Genomic DNA, 21,576 nt, shown 5'->3' on the forward strand with positions numbered 1-21,576 from the left:
TGCAACCCAGAAGAACGAACTGTAGTCAAGCCTTAGTTGTAAACGGTTTTCCTGGCACTGAGTGTGACCTGCTTTCATACACGGCACCGACATTTCTGCCGGAAACCCATCTGGGTGAACTCACTGAAAAGGACCTGTGGGCTGCGTGAGTTTGAAGCAGTATCTTTGATAGCTGTGTGTTTTTACAAAAGGCCCAACCTTACGTTTCATGTCCTTGAACTTCCTGTAGCGAAAGCGCAGGGCCCACACTCATGTGGGAAACTCCTGCCCAGGATCCTTCAAACGCAGGCCTGAGTACGTTTAGGACCACGTTCATCTGCTTTCGTGGAAGGGCACGCACGTGCCCGCCAACTCTGTGGTGTTAAGTCACCATCAGTCAACAGACAGAAGCCAACACGTGACTGGGAATGTGTCCCCAGGTCCCCACGGGCCATGTCCTCCCACGGGAGCCGGCTCTGAACCTGGAGTTCCACTGTCCTCACCATTTACAGCAATGCTGTTTGGCGTCCCCCCCCGACGCTCCTGAAGCTGCTCCCCTTCTCAGTGGCCGGGAACAGCCCTCACCCACCTGTTAAGAAAGGGATCGGAGCTAGTGGTCGTCATTGTCCTCAGCTCCTGAGACATCCCAGGCGAAGGCACTGGGTTCTGAGTCCCACCTTCCTGGTCCAGTGTTGGTAACTGGCTACGAAGAGCTAATTCCTAGAGAAAAAAAACAAACAGAATTAGTCTACTGACAACAGATGTACTGTTCGAATGAAAGGAATAAAACGCACACTAGGGGGCCAAGTACATACAAAGTTCAAGTGTTAAACTGTCTACTTCAAAGCTAACAGTTTTCCTGGTCAGAAAGACCAAGTTCTCACATGCATTTCCAATGACTAAAAATTAAGTTGCATAAATTCAAAGTTGATCTAGTCTTATTATCCCCCAAATGTACACACTTTCCTACCTAACTTCATTTTGTTATTTTTTCTTACTCTGGCAGACACTCCCAAGCCCGCCCTACCGGGCACGACGGCAACTCTGGTCTCCCGAAAAAGAATTCTTCAAGTTTACTTCTACGCGCCAACTGTCCTCTGATTCTGCACCAGGAATAAAGTCAGAAACACGCCATCGGAGGGTTTCTGAGCAGCCGCTATTGTCTCTCTGCTGGACTTGGGGTTGCACCCGCGCACCCAGACAAGCCCGGCCGAGGCCACGCACCTCTCTCTGCTGCTCTGTCCTTTCTCCTCTACTCCCCTTGGGTCCCCGCCCTGCCTCTCAAGCTCTCCTAAAGCTCAGGTGTGCAGCTTCCTCTCTCTTGGCTTTCTGGTTTGACTTGAAATGTGGCTTTTGACTCCAAAGGACGCCGCCCCCGCAGAGCGCACCCTCCTCCCTCCTCTGCAGTCTGAGCCTGCACCACCTCCCACTGGACCAGGGCTACGCCTGCTGAATACAACAGCCTACGAACGGGGGTTTCTTAACCGGAAGATCATGACAGAATGCAGAGGGTCTGTGAACTTGGGTGAAGAAAAGAACATGCCACCTTTATTTTTCACCAACTTTCAACTGCAATTTAGCATTTTCTTCAGTTACAAATACAGGCAACTAAACAGCAGTATTTGTTATACCCTCTGACTTTCCATCAATGGAAAACATGTTCATATCATAATGTAGTTGCAAATATCTTAAATTACCACTCATGCTCATCGCTACTTCAGTGCTACGTAGTTATAAGACACGCTGTTATGTCTGGTTACTTACACATCAATTACCAAGTGAATGATTCGCTCAACAGGACTGCTCCTCAATCTTCCAGATTCCAATGACCCACACCCACCTCCGTCACCCACTTGTGCAGCTGAGACTGTGTGGGTTAAGACCAAACCTACCTCTAAAACCTCGAGTCACGTTTGGGACAGTGATCACTGTGTCACTTCAGTGCACTGGCTCACCCTGGGTCACACCTGTGCACAACGCCTACCTAATCATCTGTCACCAAACTCTTGGATCTCTGAATTGCGGTAAAAGTGACCACCACTGTACTTCAACCCCTAAACCCCTCTGCATCACCCCGGAGCAGGCACGGACAGTCCTCCCTCAGAAATCTCACACACACCCCTCCTGCCTTCTGGGACCACAAGTGCTCTGCCCACCAGCTTCCTGTGTGACTTCCACCCACCTCCCCTCTCCTCCTGTTCCAGTTGAGTGGCTTCCCCTTTTTTTTCCCATTAAAAAAATCCCTCAGGTGTAAGTAACACACGACATTAATCTCCAGTGTGTAACATAAAGACTCAGCATTAGTACACATTGTGAAGTGACCCCCACAATCACCTGAGTAGATACCATCCCTAAACAGCTATGTTTTTTTTTTTCTTGTGATGAGGACGTTTAATATTTATTCTTTTAGCAACTTTTAAATATGCGATTATTATCCCGTTACTTATTAACTGTAGTCACCATGACCTATTTTATACCTGGAAGTTTGTACCTTTTGGTCCCCATCCCCCAACCCCCAATGTGTTCCCTTTATCTACAAACTTGGCTTTTGTTTTGGTTTTTAGATTCCACTTCGTAAGGAGACCATGCGGTATTTGTCTCTCTGACTGACTTCTCTCACTTAGCACAACACTTTGCAGGTGCATCCGTGCTGTCACCAATGGCAGGATTCACACACACACACACACACACACCCCTTCATCCACTCAACTATCAAAGGACACCCAGGTTGGCAAGTGGTGGACAGCTAAATGGACACTTCGACAGATCTCAGGTCTTGGCCACCGTGAGTAATGACGCAGGGATACAAGCCCGAGCTCTGAGCCGATCGTCTGAAATACCCAAGAGGCCCCCTCACAGCAGACTGCCACCGTGAGTCAGTACCACACACGCGCTTCCTTCATTTCCACAACAGGATTGCTAAGAAATGCCAGAGAAACACACAACTGTCCAGACTAGTCTAAATCGATGGGGTCTCTGGCCTTGAACGGCCACAGTCCCACTCTGTGATGTTCTGTTTTCTCACGTCCCCACCGTCACTGCCCCACACCCGGCACACACTCTCGAGCCCGACGCAGTCAAGGTCATCCAAACGTCGGTCCCACATCAGTAGGAACGCACGGGCCGTCCAGGCGTCTGGCTTTCTGCCTCCTCCTCTCGCAAAGCTCTCCCCAGTCGCACTCCTCTTCTTAACTCGTCCCCGAGTCTCCCCTGTCCCTGCCGAAGGCCAAGCCACTCTCCCAGCAGCCTCTGGGGACTCGGTGCATCTGACTCCTGTCTGTGCTCTCCACCCTCGCCAACCCCTCCCGCTGAGTGACCAGAACTTCAGAACTGCGAGGGTCTGTAGCACGGCCCTGCTGTCCACACCCGCCTTTCGACTAGGGCGCTTTGCTCTCGTCCCTGTTATCTAAGACTCTGTTCCCTTCCCCGGGGAGGGGAGCTCTCTGCCATGATCCCATCTCCATCTTCGGACAGACTGGACAGAGAGAGGTTACATCTGTAACAGTTTGAGCACAGGTATAACATGATCTTAACACTTATCACACAATATCGTAGTTCCTCCCTCCCTCCCACCTTCCTTCCTTCCTTCCTTTCTCCTCTGTTCCTTGAGGGCACACTGAATGAATGAACGAATGGACGGTTTGGGAGCATAATACCTTAACTTCCGAGGCTCTGAAGAATTTATGCTGCCATTAAAACATGAGGATGTAAATAGGAAGAACTTTGAAAACGACTAGTATTGTAAGCTCTAGATGAAGCTGATGCTTAGAGTTCTGTGAGGGAGGGAGCTGTAGATCTGTCAGAACACGGCAGGACCTTGCAAATATTGTAAAGAGAGCCTCATTTGCTTTCTACTTCCTACCAAAGAAGGCAGGCACCAGTTTCTGCATAGCAAACACAGGACATGACGCTACTCCGACTCGTTACTAAAATAACCAATAAATTGGTTATGATTTTTATGTTAACCAATTTTTATTTTACTTTTGTTTATGAAGTTCCCACTTTTTCGACATCGTTTTATGAAGCTAAAGCTAACTGTCAGGCACAGATTCTCCATGTTTTTGCTACTCTGGATTTTACCACTTTGCCGAATCTCGTCGGCTGCGGTCTCTGACAGCTGAACTGCTGTTGTCAGCGGCCACCACAGACCCGCCGCCAACACTCGCAAAGAAGTTCATCTGGAGATGTGCCTGAAGCCGCCTGAGGGCTACAAGGGACCACGGAGACGCGCTTCTCATCCAATCTGTGCGGGAGCCGTGACAGGGGCCGTGTCGGGTTCATGTGAAGTGAGTCCGAGAGGCTCAGGAGAAAATGCCATTTTACTGCACTGGTGTCGGTGGGGTGGGGGCGTCAGCATTGCCAGCGGCATGAAAACAAACATAACGTGCTAAGGCCAGTGACACATATACACACAGATCACAGAAACCAAAGCAAGGTAGGAATATTAGCCCAGTTTTGAAACTTCTAGACATAGCAAAAAGAGCAGACTTGATTAAATGCCCTACGTAATTTCTGAACAGTTTTACTGAGGATAAATGATGTATAAGTACTTATACACATATTACCCAAAAATGGATAATCTTAACACAGCCTAGTATTTGCTGAAGACAAAACTGCTTTAAGTAATTAAAGTCAACTTGGTAGCCCCCTCCCCAAGTCATTAATTCTCAATGTTCATGTTTCCATCTGCTGTTAATATAATTTATTCCACTGGGTTCAGTAAGGAAGATGGAAAAATTCTGTTGATATTTGAAACAAACTGTCAAAAACAGGGGAAGGAAACCAAACGCATTTACGCATTTACGCAGGGTAACAGACCAACTTATTTCCCCCTTAACTTATGACTGGAGCTCAACTGAATGCAAAGAGAACAACCTATGTGCTTCCCGCACAAACACACGTGCACGCACCACACACCCACACAGAGAGTCCTGTGAAGGCAGGCCTCAGAGGTGACACGGAAATTTGGGGAAGTGGTTGACTCCAAGCTCTGCCTCGTCAGATTCTGGAGGAAAGGGCCTGTGGAGTCAGCGGGGACTGATAAATCCTGGCTTTTCACTGAAAGCAAGCTTACAACTGCTTGTACCCTTGGCCAAGAAATGGAAACGTGAAAGTGAACCAACTTATGTAAAATTAAGAATTTTAGCGGTACAATACTGAACTGTGTTTCAGAGCCATATAGACCTTTTGCAAGTGACTTTAGAGAAAAATAATTATAACTGGATAGGTATGAAAAAAGCTACATAAGCTGAATGTTTTAGTCACAAAATATATTCCACAGAAACCTTTTGTCCATTATACGGCATTTAAAACTACGCCTGCATGCATCGATACGAACCTGTATAGAATAAGCCTACTCTAGTGCAATAAAGTGGTTTTAGCAGAACTCACTCTGGACAAATATGGACAGTGAATCTGGCATAGACGTTTCAAAACAAGTTTGGGGACATAACTGGATCGTCTATAAAAACTGATTTCAGTTGAAACACTTCATGTTGAAAGTTATGTCTATCTCTAAGGAGTCTTTTACTGTGAACAAATGCCTAAAATTAGAATACTAAGCTAAAAATACAAGTTTGTTAAGCTTCTCTTTTTCCCAAAGGTAGTTAGAATAAATAGTTTGACAGACTTTCAAAAACGGAGAAACAAGTTATAGGAAATTTGGCCAAAATTTAATCATGCTTCTGTATTTCAAAGGTCAAAAAGTTCTTTTAGAGCATTTGACTTTTTCTAAATGAAGCAAGTATTTTTAGCTCTTTTTCTTCTGTAATAATAAAAAAATGCGGCAGCTTTTCCCAGCGAGCTTCTAAATCTTAGCTAATGTGGCACAGACACATTGGGAGTCACAGCTATCTACACTGTGAGTAACACGCATGGTCCCAGCTTGGTCCAAAGGGAACTTTCCGGGGTGGCTTGTGAGGGCAAACTCAAGTTGGCCCTCGTGACGTCGTGGACTTTTATGGACTTGGGGTCTCGCCAGAAGCCACTGGCCCTTTTTACGTTTCCCTCCAGTCGCTTAAATAGCAGTATCCTTCCCCACAGGGTGAAAAAGACACTTTAAGATAATATATATCTGGTAGTTAAAGTATTTTTCCCCCATAAAAAATGAGTACTTTGCTTCACGTCATTTAGAAAAATAAGGAGAAAGGCAGCAGAAGCAGTCATCAGTCCGGAAACATTTAGAACATTTCTGGGTTACTGAATTCTTAGGGTATCCAAGAAAAATGAAAGCACATGTCTACACAAAGTCGAAATTTGGAACAACCCAAATGTCCGTCAAAAAGTGAAAAGAGAAACAATCATAGGATAGCCCTACCATGGAATACTAGTTAGCAATAAAAAGAAAGAAGACAGAGGTGCCTGGGTGGCTCAGTCAGTTAAGCATCCGACTCTTGGTTTTTGGCTCAGGTCATGACCTCACAGTTCATGGGAGGGAGTCCTGTGTAAGGCTCTTCGCTGACATCGCGGAACCTGCTTGGGATTCTCTCCCTCCCTCTCTCTCTGCCCCTTCCCCACTCACTCCCTCTCAAAATAAATATGTACACTTAAAAAGAAAAAAGTACGGACACAACATGAGTGAATCTCAAAATAATCACAGGTGAAAGGTTATGATTCCACTCAGAGAAAATTCTATAAAATATAATGTCAACTTCAATTACTTTTTTAAATCAAGTCTGTCTTTAGCAAGCAAGCACTGAGCTGTGTTAACAGTGCATCCACTTTAGGGTAACACATGGTGCGTGATTGAAGGCGTGTTTTTTTCAGGGTAATCAACTTGTTTAAGGAAGGTTAGTTTAGTGAACCAGAAACCCAAACTTAGAAATGGAGAGTAACTCTAAAAATATACATCTTATAATAGTTTGTCTTAGTGATAGCAGGTTATGTCCATAATTTTAAAAACAGAGGGTAAAAAAAGGCCATTTCTTCCACTGTTCCAGAAACCTTGCCAGACCCCGCTTCCCAACCCAGCTATAAACACAGAATATTTCCTTACATTTTAAGTGATGAAAACATTCAGTCAATGATTAGAATGCTTTTGGTGTTTTAGTATGTGTGCCATTCACCAAATTATCTTTAGCTGCAGAACATTTTTTACTAAAAAACTGTACACATGGATCTGGGGCAGTTTTGAGACTGACAGTATGATAAAAATCTGAAAGGGGTTGTCCAAAAGAGATTTGTAGTCTGGTGTTCCCAGCATTCTCCTGAGATTCAACACTTTTTCTGAAAGATCTCCAGAATTAGGTCTTCAATAATTTGTTAATTACGGTGTCAATTCAAGTAATACACATTATTTTAACATTCTTCAAATAACAGAAACCTCAGGGCGCCTGGGTGGCTCAGTTACTTAAGAAGCATCCAACTTCAGCTCAGGTCATGATCTCACGGGTCACGGGTTTGAGCCCTGAGTTGGGCCCTGTGCTGACAGCTCAGAGCCTGGAGCTTGTTTCAGATTCTGTGTCTACCGCTCCTTCCGACCCTCCCCTGCTCGCACTCTGTCTCTTTCTCTCTCAAAAATAAATAAACGTTAAAAAAAAATTAAGAAAAATTATAGAGACCTTAATGAATAACACAAATGAGATAACATGTTAGAATACGCGGGTGTGAAGTATATCAGAATTTTCAACACGCTTATTAAAAATACAATCTAAAAATTGATGAGGAAACACCTAAATGAATTTGTGGTTTATTCAGTACTAGGACTTCAAAAAGAAGAGAGATAATCTTGGGCAAAGTCAACTCTGAAACAGCTTTAACAAGAAAGACAACTTGGAGAAACAAAAAGCCCAATTCTTTACCGTTCTTAAATTCTAGGAAAAAAAGACGGCCATTGTTTTCACGTGACCCTGAGCAGTGGTATTACGTTGCTCCGTGTGGCTAAAACTAGGGACATCCAACCCTCTTCACCACTGCAGGCGACCAGTGTGGCGTCACGTCCTCCACACGGACACCGTGGGTCTCACCCTCGGGTGCATCTAGCACTACCCGCAAGAAACGGCAAGTACGCCAAGTCATTAGCGGCAAACTACTTACAGCTATCATTTCTATGAAGACTGAAGCAGCTATGTGCTCAGAAATAAAGCTAAGATACCTATGCACAGCTGTCTTGTTTCCATTTCTTGAATGGTCTCGAGGACTCTGAGAAGGCCACGTAGAACGGGTTTTGACGTCCAGGCCTCGAAGAGGAACCGGACAGTCTCACCGGGCAAGAGGGAAGGGGGATCGCTCATGAGCGGGATCAGGGCCACCGGACGCAAGAGTGCACGCAGCCAGCGGGGCGGGAGTCAACGGGAGAAGGCAAAAGCGTCCACACTCGGGGCACGATCTTTCTCAAAATATGTCTTTCAAAAGACCCCGAAACAGAAATGGAACTGAAAACCACAGACAGCACACACGGCACCGACCCTCTCGGAAGGTCTCCAACTGATGGACGAGAAAGAGACGCGGCCAGAAAAGTGAGCGTTACAGGCTCAGCCTCAGGAGCGGACGTGACGTTTGTAGTTGCAAAAAGTGTTTTCTGAGGATACAAATAGCTTTTCCAACATAAAAATAGTGGACAATCCAAATGAAATTAAAATTTTTAAGTGCTCTGAAGACAACTTTTTCCAAAATTCTGCAATCAAATCCTAAAAAATTAAGGTGGTTATTTCCCATCTTTAACTAAGATCTACCAATCCTTTTAAAGTTATCTTACTTTTTCAGAATTCTGCATTAACCTCACGCATACTGTCGTCAGTTTACACGACCAGAGAACCCTGCTGTCCAGATCTGTTTAGTTAATCCTATTTGGAAAAAATGAAAGACAGCAACACTGTGAAGTTTGGTACCTTCCCACATCCCACAGCGTCTGAACGTAGTATATGATCGTATGTAAAATTATAAAATAATGACACTGACTTCCTGTTGCTTGGGAACTCATCTGCACTTAATTTCTATTAGAAAAGTAAAAGAAAACTGTGAACAGTGACTGGAACTGAACTACTGAATAACCTGTCGCCTTTCCTCCACTATTCCTTTACAGGTCCGGTTCCTCTAAACTGGAAAGGTCTTCCTGGTTTTCTTGATCGTCCTGGAAACCCTGCAGGAAGCCATCCGCACTTAAGACAAGGCTCCTCTTTGTGAGCTTGTTCCTTGGCTCTATCAGGTCATCTAGAAAACACGCAAGAACGCACACGCCTGCCTGACACAAACACTACCATGTTCTGTGTGTTCTGAGCTATTTCAAATTTAACCCCGTGCCAAATTTCCTAACATTTATTGACATTTCCACGACTGTCAGGGAAACACAGTGACCAAAACTCCTGTAACAAATCCCGTTTGATCCTCCAGCATATCCGAGGTTGATTTTAAAACACCTCTTCCAGGTTTCTTGTTCTGGCTTAAATAAATCTCAGGCATCAGCTGGCCTTCTTTCATAAACACTCCGGAGAAAAAGCAAGGGCACGGATCTTCTCCTTTTAAAGGTCCACAACCGTGGCCTCCAGGCGCACGCGCGAGCAGCGGCTCTCGGGGCAGGATCGTGCTCCGCTGTCGAAGCAAATGTCCTGACTTACCCGCCTCACACAATCTCCTGATTCAAGAAGACATTTGTGGGCTAAGGAACCGCTTTCCCTCTCACATAGTTATCTAGTCTCTGGGAGGGTGGTATCCCACGGTCAAGGTGACAACATCCAAACCAAGAGGGGCCCTGCCAAAGCCCGCTTCTGCTGCTAATGCTGACGCAGCGGCCACACGGCGCCTCCTGGTTGCTTCTGCCCACCTGAGACACAAGCCGCGTCCCCTAGGCTTCAGTCCTTCCAACCTTGCGAACCCTGAGCACAGAGGTCTATCTTCCATGAATCAAACAAGTGCTTGCAGTCAAAGGGACACAGGGCCACAGTCCTGCCATCCCCGTAAGATGCCTTCTCAACCAGTGCTCTCTGGGGTTCATCAGGGAGAAATGTGGATAACGTCAACAAAGAAACCCAAAACACTACCCCAGCAGACCCTCCTCTCTTCTGAGAATCGTGATCTTCTTCCTATGAAACGCCCTGCAAAAACGGTTTCTGCTAAGAGCACCATCATGACTCTTGAGATTTCTTCCAGTGGCCTAACCAGGGAAATGATCTGTGTCACCCTGTTGCTGTTCTAATGATTAATTCCTATAAATCCTAAATCATCATAAATACTATTTTAAGCTATGCGAATGAAAATCAGGCACACCTGAAGGCTGATGGGATGTGCAACTGAGACATAATACGCTTCAAATGTGGAATAAAACAAGACTTCCATGGAATGAAAATGAGAACTAGCAGCTTCCTGGGGGGAGTGAGCGGGAAGCAGGCAGCACAGACTTTCCGGGAGCGGCAATATGAACCTAAGTTATTTTGGGAGAAAGATGGCTCAAAAGTTATACCTGAGCTAACGTTCAGTGTGGACAGGCCCCTTGAGCACAAGGATCTCACTTTCCTAATTTAGTATCTTTTTTTTCTTTTTTTCAATGCTAAAACATCAGTAAGAGCCTACCTGACATTTTGGAGAATTTGCTGAGCTGGGATTGATATTCCGCATTGCCTAAGAGTAAAAGATAAGATGGATAAAAATTACTTTGAGCCGCATGGTTTGGCTGTGTAGGCTGACTTACAAATTTCATCCAGACACATGACCACAGCACAGGATTCCCAAGCCAGCCCAGGAAGCAGCAGACCGAGGAAGACAGGAGCCGACGGAGTCACAAGAAACCAAAACCTCCCCGAGGACTCAACAGCAAGGACAGGACAGCAAGGCTTGAGGTGTCAGGACCCAAATAAAATGCGAATTGGTCAGGTCGATTGTTTGCTTCTGAGAATCAGAAGCAGGAAAAAAAATATAATTTAATGTTTCAGTGATAACAGAAACTAACAAATTCACAGGAAGCCAAAAGACTTAAGACATAATGAATTTATACTGATTGCCAAAAAACAAAACCAAAAAATCCTAACAAACAGACTATTAGTATAAGAATAGAGGAGATCTGTCACTTCCACATTAAGAAAAGACAACAACACAGTCAGTAGTAAAGAAGAAACAAAGAAATTACCCATAAAGGAAGCTAAGCTATGTTGGCCAGGACCCATCACCCACAGGAAGAGTGAGAGAGAGACTTGGAAAAACTCTTTGGGAGGAAGAGTTTTATAAACAGCAGCATCGCCCATCACAAAAAAAAAAACAAGACAATACAACAGACAAACAAAAAGCCCAGGCTGATCTACGGAATGCAACATAATGATGGACGGCCCATTTCTAGACTTTAAAAAACTCAGGACACTTTAAAATAGTTAAGACTTTGACACTGGCAATTAACTAATTGTTCTTAGTGAGATTTCTCAGTTTTGATGGTTTTCACCCCGTGTGTGAAACTGAGCTCTGTCCTTCCTTAGACCACCTAGGACCGATCAGTGATGGAGTGAAACGCTGCGTTCTTTCTTCTAACAGAGACATAATTACATCCTTGATGGTACTCCCTTGTTCCGAGGATAAAGTTTAATTTAAAGGAAAATTATTTTCCCTTTCCAGTAATTTGTTGGAAAGAGACACAGTGAACTGCGTCGGCTTCCTTTCCGCACCCTCTCGAGGGCAGGTAAGCACTCCGTCCGTCACGACGGCTCCCTGACACCAGCCCTGGCACAGCCCTTGCCATCAGGACCCGCTGTGGGCGCCAAGCACGCTCGAGTTACACGACAGGTCGCGGGCAGCACGGCCTCAAGCTGAGTCTGTCTGGGACTTCCCCGGCTTAGGTTCCTTCCCCAGGGCTCCAGTTTCTCAAATCACGGTTTCCAGGAACACTGTGAGCGCACAGCCCTCAGAAGCGCCCGCACCCGGGTCGATGCGGTCACTTCCACACGCGGCACACCGCAATTGCGAGACAAGTAGCGGATGCACGTGTTTCACGTCTGTGAACACAGAGGATGTGTCTGGAAACACAGAATGAGAAACTGGTGGTGACTGACGCCCGAGAAGAGAACTCAGGACACAGAGGAGGAGGAGGAGGAGGAGGAGGAGGCTTTGTCTTCGCGGACCCTCGCCTCCCGCACTTCCAGAATCGGCACTCCCTGTCGTGTGGACTGTCACAACAGTTGACGTAAAACTTCAACAGTAAGTGACTCTAAGACCGCATCCCCGGTGTCTGAACCCTGTGGCCTCAGCTCGCCTTCCGGAACAAGGCGGGGGCCCAGCGCATCCTGAGGGGACGGACCGTCTGCCCTGGTGGAACACGAAGACCTGCGGCACTTTCTTAAGGGAAACTCCGGGGACAGGTCCTGACAGGTTCCCAGCCATCCAGGGGGAGGCCGCACCCGGGCCAACCTGAGAAAGCCCCCAGCGCAGGGACCTTCTCAACTGGGGGCAACGTGTATTACGTTTTAAGTCAAACACCCTGGATTCAGCCACGCCGAATCCCACGTGTCCTCTGAGAAACGCCTTAGTGACCTATCACCCCCGAGGGACTTCCGTCTCCGGGAAAAGGGGTCTCCCGAGGGACACGCCAGGGTCCCGAGGGCAAAACGGTCCGAGCCGCGCCGTCTACGGCTCCGCAGCCCAGGGGGGACAGGCGCCCACCCGCGATGGGGGCCGGGTCGGGGAAGCAGGACCAGAACGGAGCCGGCGCGTCGTCTGGGTCACCCAGGCCGTGACAGAGCGCCGAGCCCCCCGACCCACGCGCGGCAAGCGAAGCCCGAAAAGCGAAGGCTGGCCTCTAACCTGGGGCCTCACCTGCCGGAGCAGCTCCTGCTGCTTCAGACGCAGCCTCTCCTTCTCCATCTGCAGCTGCTGCAGCCGCATCTGCTGGTTGGAGCCGCTGCTGCCAAGGACGCCCCCCGGTGGGCTCTGCGGGGCCAGGGGCGGGGGCTGCTTCGCCGGGGCGCTCTGCCCGACCCTCTGGTTCACGGCTAAAATGAAACAAAACATTGGTCCTAAAAATCTAATCGCAAATGCAAAGGACAGGTTTTCAAAAGCATCTGGGCACAGTCAGTGTAGCAGGAAAGCCACCGACAGTATGACGGTTAGGTTAATTTACTGTTCTCGCTGTCACCCCTGCTGCCGTTACCAGATGCCAGCCAGGTGAGAGCCCGAAACGAGAGGACGCTCTCACCTGCAGCGACAGGGGCAGAAGACATGCCACGTAAAAGCAAAGCATGTCACAGGAAGCACAGGACGCGTTACACGCACATCCAGAGAGGATCGAGCGCAGGCTGGGGACCTGTCATGTCCGCTGCCTCTAGAGCTGGGAGGCTGACAAACGACTGAGCGGCAGGGACGTCTGTGGTGACTTCTGGAGTGTGAATGACGTGAGCACAGGGTTTATGACAAATATAAAGATGCAAGTCCCACAAAATGACACTCAGCATTCAGAGCAGCAAAGCCCGTTAAAATGATCAACCCTTAACACACAAGCAGATTTCCACGATGGGAGGCTCGCTCCTGATCGAACAAGCCCACGAGATCTGGACAGCAGAGGCTCATCTCCAGCAACACCGCTGTGTCCCCTCACACAGCCCAGGGAGACTCAGGAGCTGGTTCCTAGTTGAACCTGTAACCATGTGACAATCAGAAACGGGTGGATCCTTATTCTACTGGATTTCCCGCGGAGGGAAGTTTTATTATGTGAAAATGGGAAGGACACATCCCCTTTTCAGACACGTGTAGAACGGTTCAAGGTGAGATTTTGGGTCCCTGCTTCTACTAAATCGTTAATACACACTGACCAACAAAACCTCAGGCCCAAACAACTTCACAAATGTTGAATGAGAACACCAATCTCACACCACCTTCTCCAGACAACAGCAAACAAGACACACTTCACACAGCATTCACGAGGCCAACACAATCCTGACACAGGGCATTCGAAGAAAGGAACATTCAGACCAACCTCTCTTGTGACCCTCACCACCAAAACCCGACCTAACGTACGCGGACAGCTCCTGCGACCCACTGCTGCCCCGGGCAGGTACCCAACTCCTCATGACAGTTTCTCATGCATCCTCGGCTGTGCCACAGAGGCCGCCTGGTAAGTGCCAACTCTGGGAGATCTGAGGGAACTGCCCGGCATTTCGCAGCATCCACGATGCGCTAAGACCCTCGTCCCTCCAGGCGCCGGCACAGGAATGGCCTATGTATCCTCGGGGCTCTGCAGCATCTAGAACAAGGTCAGTGCTGAAAAAAACTCGAGTTGAGTATTCACTGAGGCAGAAATGTAAGTAGTGAAGACAGACAATGTGTAACTCGAGCAAATTCCACCGAAGACTGGCCACCTCTGCTGTGGCACCACGTGTGTTGATACGGAGCTGAGGACATCGCAGGAAAGACCGTTACAGGCCAAACTCATGCACAACGGCCTCGTTCAGTCCGGCCTACTGGGTGGGCAGTGTGCAGGTGATGAGGCTCCCGCCTTTTCTCTCCAGGCTTTCTCCAGTTCTTTTCCTAACTTCTTGACTTGAAGTCGTTTAGTTTAAATCTTTTCTTGGAGGATTTAAATCAACAAATGTACCCTTAAGTCATGCTTTTCCCGAGTGTCCTACATCTTCAAATAGTGTAATTTATGACTGTTCCATTCCCAATACTTGTAGTTTCTACTGAGATTTCCATCTAACTCATGAGCTATTTACTACACTGTAATGCTTCCGAACAGGTTTCAAAGTTTCCAAATAATTTCCACAGAGAGAGAAGTAGAAAAAACACAGATGACAGATCTTCACGTGCTCATCAGGCAGCATCCTAATCCATGCACGTGGAGTCCCTTCTATCCTGCTGTCTCCCCGATTATTCTGAAGCAAACATCATAGCCTTTCATCCAGACGTAATCTCAGTACCTACCATTCGGGGTGTTTACTTGGATTCTTTGATCTTCTAAGCATTTTCTCTTATGCTGAAAAACCTGGTTCTAACAACATTAGTAGGTATTGCCCTCTCCAGACTGTTAAACGTATGCCCAACAAAATGATTATTACAAGTTTCTAATTTGTCACTGTTGACTCAAAACATTCATTAGGTACATACGGTCACATCACTGTGGGTTAGTTACCTAAGAGTCCCTCTCCCTGTCACATGGCCACCAACTCAATTTACAGATTCGCTTGGGACACCGTGCTCTTGAACTGGAGAAACCTGCCTTACTTCCCCCACCCTGACCAGCTCACAGCCAACAGTCACCAGTGTTTGCAAAATCCACGCAACCACACGCACGCTTCGTTGACACAGGGCAGCACGTACGCTAAGGCTACTTTTCTACTCGTCTCCACTTCGCCTTTTTTGTTATTTACTCACAACAACATATTCCTGGGACCACTCCAAAGCAGGATATAGGGGTTTTCTCTCATTTTCTTTTTAAAATAGCTTATTAGTATCCCGTACAACCAATTTCCTGTTAAGTTTTCACTATCCTAGAATAAGCTCATACGCACATTATTTTGTCTCTTTGTTACTGTATCTTGGGGTGGAGCCCTAGCTGGGAGAGGTGGCTGACTTCACGTTGAAAGTGAGTACTTTTGCCAAGTCTCCCTGCGTCTTCCCTCCCACACCAGGGTTGTACCTGGCTGTATCCCTACCAGTGATGTAGGACAGTCTTTTTTCCCCATGAAATCCTTGCCAAACTTCTGGATTTCTGCCAATCTGGAAAGTGAGAAATGGTTGGTCAATGTAATTTTACTTTGCTACGTTTTATTTCAAAACTTTGATCAATTTCCCTATTTTAAAGGGCCATTTGCATTTTTCATGCCAATTGTGTCTGTACCTTTTCCAAGAGACTTGCTAGTCTTTCTTTACGTTCTCTATTTTAGATAATCTTTATATATGAGGGGGAGACAGCTGTGGTCACATATATGTTACAAATAATCTCCCTCAGTTTACCATCTCTCTTTTTAGTTTGCTTTTTCCATATAATTGTATTCTTTAAGCAGTCAAATTTATCAGTCTTTTCGAAATTTGGGCTATGTTTTCCCCACTCCCTGATGACAAAGCAATTCATCAACTTTTAATTCAAAAGCTATTCACTTTCTTTTTATGTATTTATTTGGCAATTCAATCCACTCCACTTGGAATTTATCCTGGAATATGGAGTGAATAAATCTAATTTTATATTTTCATGCCTATTTGCCCAACACCACCCACATAAAGTATATCCTTCCCCCAAAGACATCTTTATCAGACTAAATTGCCACATTACGTTGCTTCTGGACTTTCTATTCATTAATCTTATACCAGATGCCACAATTTTAATCCCAACATTAATGATATGTGTTAATGGCTGGGAGGGCACACCATATACATTTTTCGAAGCTGACTTTTTTTATCGGGACTATTTTTTTTTTTTTTTAACACGTTCATTTATTTTTGAGAAGGGGGGTAGGGGAAGAGAGCGAGGGAGACACAGAATCTGACGCAGGCTCCAGGCTCTGAGCTGTCGGCACAGAGCCTGAGGCGGGGCTTGAACTCACAAGCCCGGAGATCATGACCTGAGCTGAAGTCGGACGCTAAACCTAGTGGACGCTAAACCTAGTGAGCCTAGGCGCCCCATAGGAATCTAATTTAACTGCACTGTAGTTAAAAGAACAGGGTCTGTGTACGGATTGCTGAGATTTGTACTTGATGCGTGGTGAGTCCTCCTCTTGGACTAGGCCAGGCCCACAGCTGTCCTGTCTCCCTTGTCCGTAACACTCTGAGCTCCTGACATCCTCAGGACCCGAGGCCCCTAAACCTGCCTGCCCTTGCTCACTGTATTATGTGGATTTTACCTTCTGACCCACAGAGATTATTTTCCCCAATTTGTGACCCTAGTCATGTCTTTCTGGTGATCTCTTTTTGGTATTCTGTCTGGCAGAGCAGAGACGGGACGTCAAAACAGGACCATGCTGTTCAAAGCCCGATTAGTTGTCTTATACTGCCCAACAAAAATCACATTTATTTATGATCTGTCTTTAGAAAGAATAAATGGCTTAAAGTTTCATAATCACGGTTGTAGTTTAGTATTTTGTAGGGGAATGGATACAAAAAAATAAGCCCGAAATTTTAAGTGCTAAGATCTGCCACAATCTGTATTGTGATTTCCATTTAAATCATAGGCTCTTCAGGACACCGTTATGCTTCCAAACACGTTTAAGTCTGGAATCAACAATCTCATTTAATACAACTGCTTACATCTACTTGTCACCAACAGGTATTGTCACAATACCAAACACATTGCCTTTGTAGTCAAACCAACCCCACAATTCAGTCATTCCTCTAATCCTCAGCTTCTTCAACTGTGTCTGGGGATACTGTATGTCCCTTTCGGAGACACTGTGGAGATTAATCTATGCAGAGCACACACTCTGGCCCTGGGGACAAGAGGTGCTGCATAAATGCTACCTTGTTCCTTCCCTGGGGCACTTCTTCCTAAACTTTAAGATTCCTAGTCCTACAGATAATTATGCTGCCCTCTGCCTTCTCCCACTTTACCAGGCCACTCCTGGTTTGTCAGTACACTACAATTCAGAGATACGAATATTTATCTTTCCAGTAAGATCTAAGTGGAAAAATTGGGTAGTGGAGTCTTAACTCAACCCTGAGACATCCTTCTCCTTTAGTGAAACACACTCCTGGCATTCCAGTACAATACTCAGTACTCGATATATTCCCCTCAGAAATGTTCTATACATTTGCTATTTCAGTGTGGAGGAGTTGAGGGGATGATCTGAGAACCTATCACATGCAGTGAACACCTCATAAAGTGCAACTTAGAACAAACAGCTATTGGGGAAAATATGTTTTTGGTTCCAAGCAATTAAATAATTTAAACAAGAAACTGCTACGAAATAGCCCATTAATAACTTGACTGATTGCAAAACTGACTCTCGAGCTATACACTTACATATTTCATCTAGTAAGAAGCATCTGAAAATTCAGCTTTCCCCACTGGACTTTTAAGAAATACAACATTTAACAAGTTAATATAAATATGTACTGTTGTGAAAATGGACAATAACAAATTGCTTGAAAATAAAGAGGGAAGGATCCTGTGCTCCCCTTCAGTTTTCCAGAATTAAATACTGTTAGCGGTGATCATCAAGGACAGTGAGGGCTGCTGAAGGCTCCTGAATTGGTTGGTAGGATCTTTTTCAGATCTAAGCTTATTTAACTATTCAAAACCCACATAAAGGGAGAAACAGGAGAGCAAAAGATGAAGGAAAAACAACTCTGCAGAACTGAACTGAAGTTTGCACAAAACTAGCAACAGATATGGTCTCTCTGGCTGACAGTGGTGAGGACTTAATTGTGTCTGCCCAAATGCTGTTACCTGTGGGTACAAACAGTGCTACAAGCTTTCCCTATGAAGAGCGTATTTCAGTGACCAACTCAAACAACCCTGCTGATCTAAGGAAGCTGGAATGATTCCCTCCAGAAGCATCCTGCTCTTTACCTTCTCAGTATCTCACACATTTCAACAAAGCAGAGCAGCGCACCCACAAGGGCCTGGCAGAGACCTCACAAGCAGGGGAGAAACAAAACAGGCTTTGTTTCCCTGGAAAAGGGGGCAGGGCGGCTAAAAAAAAAAAACACACAGAACAGCAGTGCGAAGTTCTTCTCTCCGTGATCAACTACTGAAATCCCAAGGTCTCCTCCACTTTTAATAACATTTCTAGAAGGTAAAGAGAAAAAAAAGGCCTTAAGAAATATGACAGGATTTTAAAAAAATATTCTGTATTTTAAAATTCAGAGTCTGTGCAGCTTGGACTATGAAATAGTAACTGTTTCAAGTTTCACTTAACAAATCAGTCCTGTCAGCTTTATGGTAGCAAGCTATGGTCTCAGCAATTACTGGAAAGACACCACCTTCTCAACACACAGGAGGCCATGCCCCTGGCGGGTCTCTTCCCAGACTTCATCTTCAGGACCTGCATTTTCAAATTTCAGAATGTTTTTAAGACTTCATAATTGCTAACCTCAATCTCGAAATATTACAAAGTGTTACAGAACTGACAATCAACCATAAACTTTGGGAAAATATATTCAGTCCTAGTGATGCCTTCATTAAGCATAAATTTAAAATTGGAACCAGTGTCTGAACTTTTAAAAACGTTAACTTACACCCAGTCCCTCATGACTCCAGAAGGCACGTTTTACTTTGTCTAATATTTTATCAAGTCTCAGACACTGCATGCCTGCATATTAGTCTGTTCTTAACATTTAAAAACAAATTTTAGGTTTTGCACATACCTACAAGGATACTCAAGACTATAAAATAATAGACTTGTTAAAAGAAATGAATGCTCTTGATTAAGCTATGTACTCAAATGGCAGTGCTGTGCCAGGAATGATTTCTTAAAAAGTAAGCTTTACTGGGGTGCCTGGATGGCTCAGTCGGTAGAGCGACCAACTCTTGACCTTGGGATTATGGGTTCCAGCCCCATGTTGGGTGTAGAGATTACTTAAAAATAAAATCTTGGGGGCCTGGGTGGCTCAGTCGGTTAAGTGTCTGACTTGGTTTTGGCTCAAGTCAGGATCTCACAGTTCACGAGCTTGAGCCTCGTGTAGGGCTCTGGGCCGACAGCTCCAAGCCTGCTTGGGAATGACCCTCTCCCTCTCTCTCTGCCCCTCCCCTGCTCATGCTGTCTCTCTCTCAAAAATAAGTAGACTTAAAAAAAAATAAAATCTTAAAAAATAAGTTTGACTGACCTATGTCACCCTTTTAACAGTTTGTAAAGATTCACAGAATTGTGTAGCCATCACCAATTTCAGAACATTTTCATCCCCTGAAAGAGACTGGGTATCCTCAGCACTACACTTCCCGTGCCCCCAACTCCGGGAGACAGTGACAGATTCCCATCTGTAGATGTGCTGATCCTGGACGGAACGGGTCAACAGAGTAAAACAGTACGTGGCCTTCTGGGACTGGCGGGTTTCACGTGAACTTGCACGTGTCAAGATTCAGCCATCTTTGCAGTGTGTACCAGCATCTCCGGTCTTTTTGTTGCCAAGTAATATTCCACCATGGGATGTAGCACCCTTTCCATCCGTTCATCAACTGATGGGCACCTGTGTCATTTCCACCTCTTGGCTGCTGTGAAGGACTCTGCTGAGTACTCGTGTTCAGGTGTCTGTGCAGATGCACGGTTTCCACTTCTTTTGCATAAACACCTAGGAAAGGACCTGCGAGGCCCTAGTGCGACTGTGTGTCCAACTCAAGGATCTGCCAACACCGTTTTCCCAAACGGCTGTATCAGTTTTCAGTCCCCTCAGCACCGAGTGAGGGTTCCAACTTCTCCCTATTCCGGTCAACTCTTGCACAGTCTGTCCTTGATTTTAGCAGTCTGACTGGCTACCAGCCGGCATCTCACTGTGGTTTTTTTAGGTGACAGCAGCTCACCTCCTCCAGACCCTGGCTCCAGGCCCCAGCTCCAGGGCTTGGCTGCAGGCTCTGAGTCCCAGGGCTCAGGTCTCATCACAGGCAGCGGGTGGGGAGTCCCTCATCCCTCAGTCCCTCCCTCTCACACTCTGTACTTTGCTCCTTTCCCAAACATCAACCCACAGGCCCCCAAAACTGGGTTTAAGACTTTAAATCTTTAAACTGTTTAAAAAATACTGACAACAAGCCATTATTTAGGTCAATTCAACTTCTTTCAAACATCTACCAAGAGACTGGCATGAAAGGGGCTCCTGGGTGGCTCAGTCGGTTAAACGTTTGACTTCAGCTTGTGTCGTGATCTCACGGTTCGTGAGTTGAGCCTTGCACTGGGCTCTGTGCCAACAGCTCGAAGCCTGGAGCCTGCTTCGGATTCTGCGTCTGCCTCTCTCTCTCTGCCCCTCCTCCACTGAAGCTGTCTCTCTAGCTCTCAAAAAATGAGTAAACATTAAAAGGAAAACTTTTTTTTTTTTTTAAAGATTTTAAGTTTTAAAAATTCCACATGGATAACTCCCGTAAAAAAAAACATGTTTCTTCACTATGTGACTGCATCCGTAAACCACCATCAAATACAAACTACGTGTGCTCACCCTTGGTGAGACTGCTTTTATCATCAGGGATCAAGTTTTTGGGCACCATCCTCCTGAATGTAACATTAAAAAGCAAAAACCAAACATGATAAGACAAACCACACGTACACAAATAAAACAGCAAACCTCCGGTACTGAAATTATTTTGATATTCTATAATCTTCGGCGTTAGAACACTCATTTCAAAAAATAGATATTCATTTCACTAAGTGCTTACTTAAGTTAAAAAAAAGCATAAAATAAGGGTAATAATTGCTAACAATCTCGAACTGTGTTTTAAGTCAGACTTCACTACGTACACAGCCTGGGATATTACTTCACATCAGCTTCCATCAGGCTTTTGCCTTGATCAGAGCAGCTTTACAGGAGTTCTCCATTTTAGAAACAAAGCATACCAAAGATGCACCATCTTTAAGGCAGCCAAGCTGAACCCTGCTAATGTAAGCATCTTTAAACTCCTCTGCATCCAGAGACTGAGTGAGGACCAAACTGTTCGACGCAGAACGGCCCCCCCCATCAGGTCTGTTTCCTGGGCATATGCACCACGGGATCAGGCTCGTCTTTAGGTTAAGGGCTGAAAGATTTCTCTGTCTCCTCTTCAAAAGTACTTCCCAG

General features: G+C 45.7%; 1 protein-coding gene across 1 annotated transcript in view; it reads right to left on the minus strand.

The window, feature by feature from the left end:
• Positions 1 to 21,576, minus strand: part of YAP1 (Yes1 associated transcriptional regulator) — a 108,259-nt gene that overhangs the window by 6,548 nt on the left and 80,135 nt on the right. The window contains exons 7-9 of the mRNA XM_049641317.1: positions 12,709 to 12,884; positions 10,486 to 10,533; positions 569 to 699 (exon numbers count right to left, since the gene is read on the minus strand). Of these exons, the coding sequence (XP_049497274.1) occupies positions 569 to 699; positions 10,486 to 10,533; positions 12,709 to 12,884 (355 nt within the window). The remainder of the gene's footprint in view (positions 1 to 568; positions 700 to 10,485; positions 10,534 to 12,708; positions 12,885 to 21,576) is intronic.

The sequence above is a fragment of the Panthera uncia genome, chromosome D1 (genome assembly GCF_023721935.1).
Source record: "Panthera uncia isolate 11264 chromosome D1, Puncia_PCG_1.0, whole genome shotgun sequence".
NCBI lineage: Eukaryota > Metazoa > Chordata > Mammalia > Carnivora > Felidae > Panthera > Panthera uncia.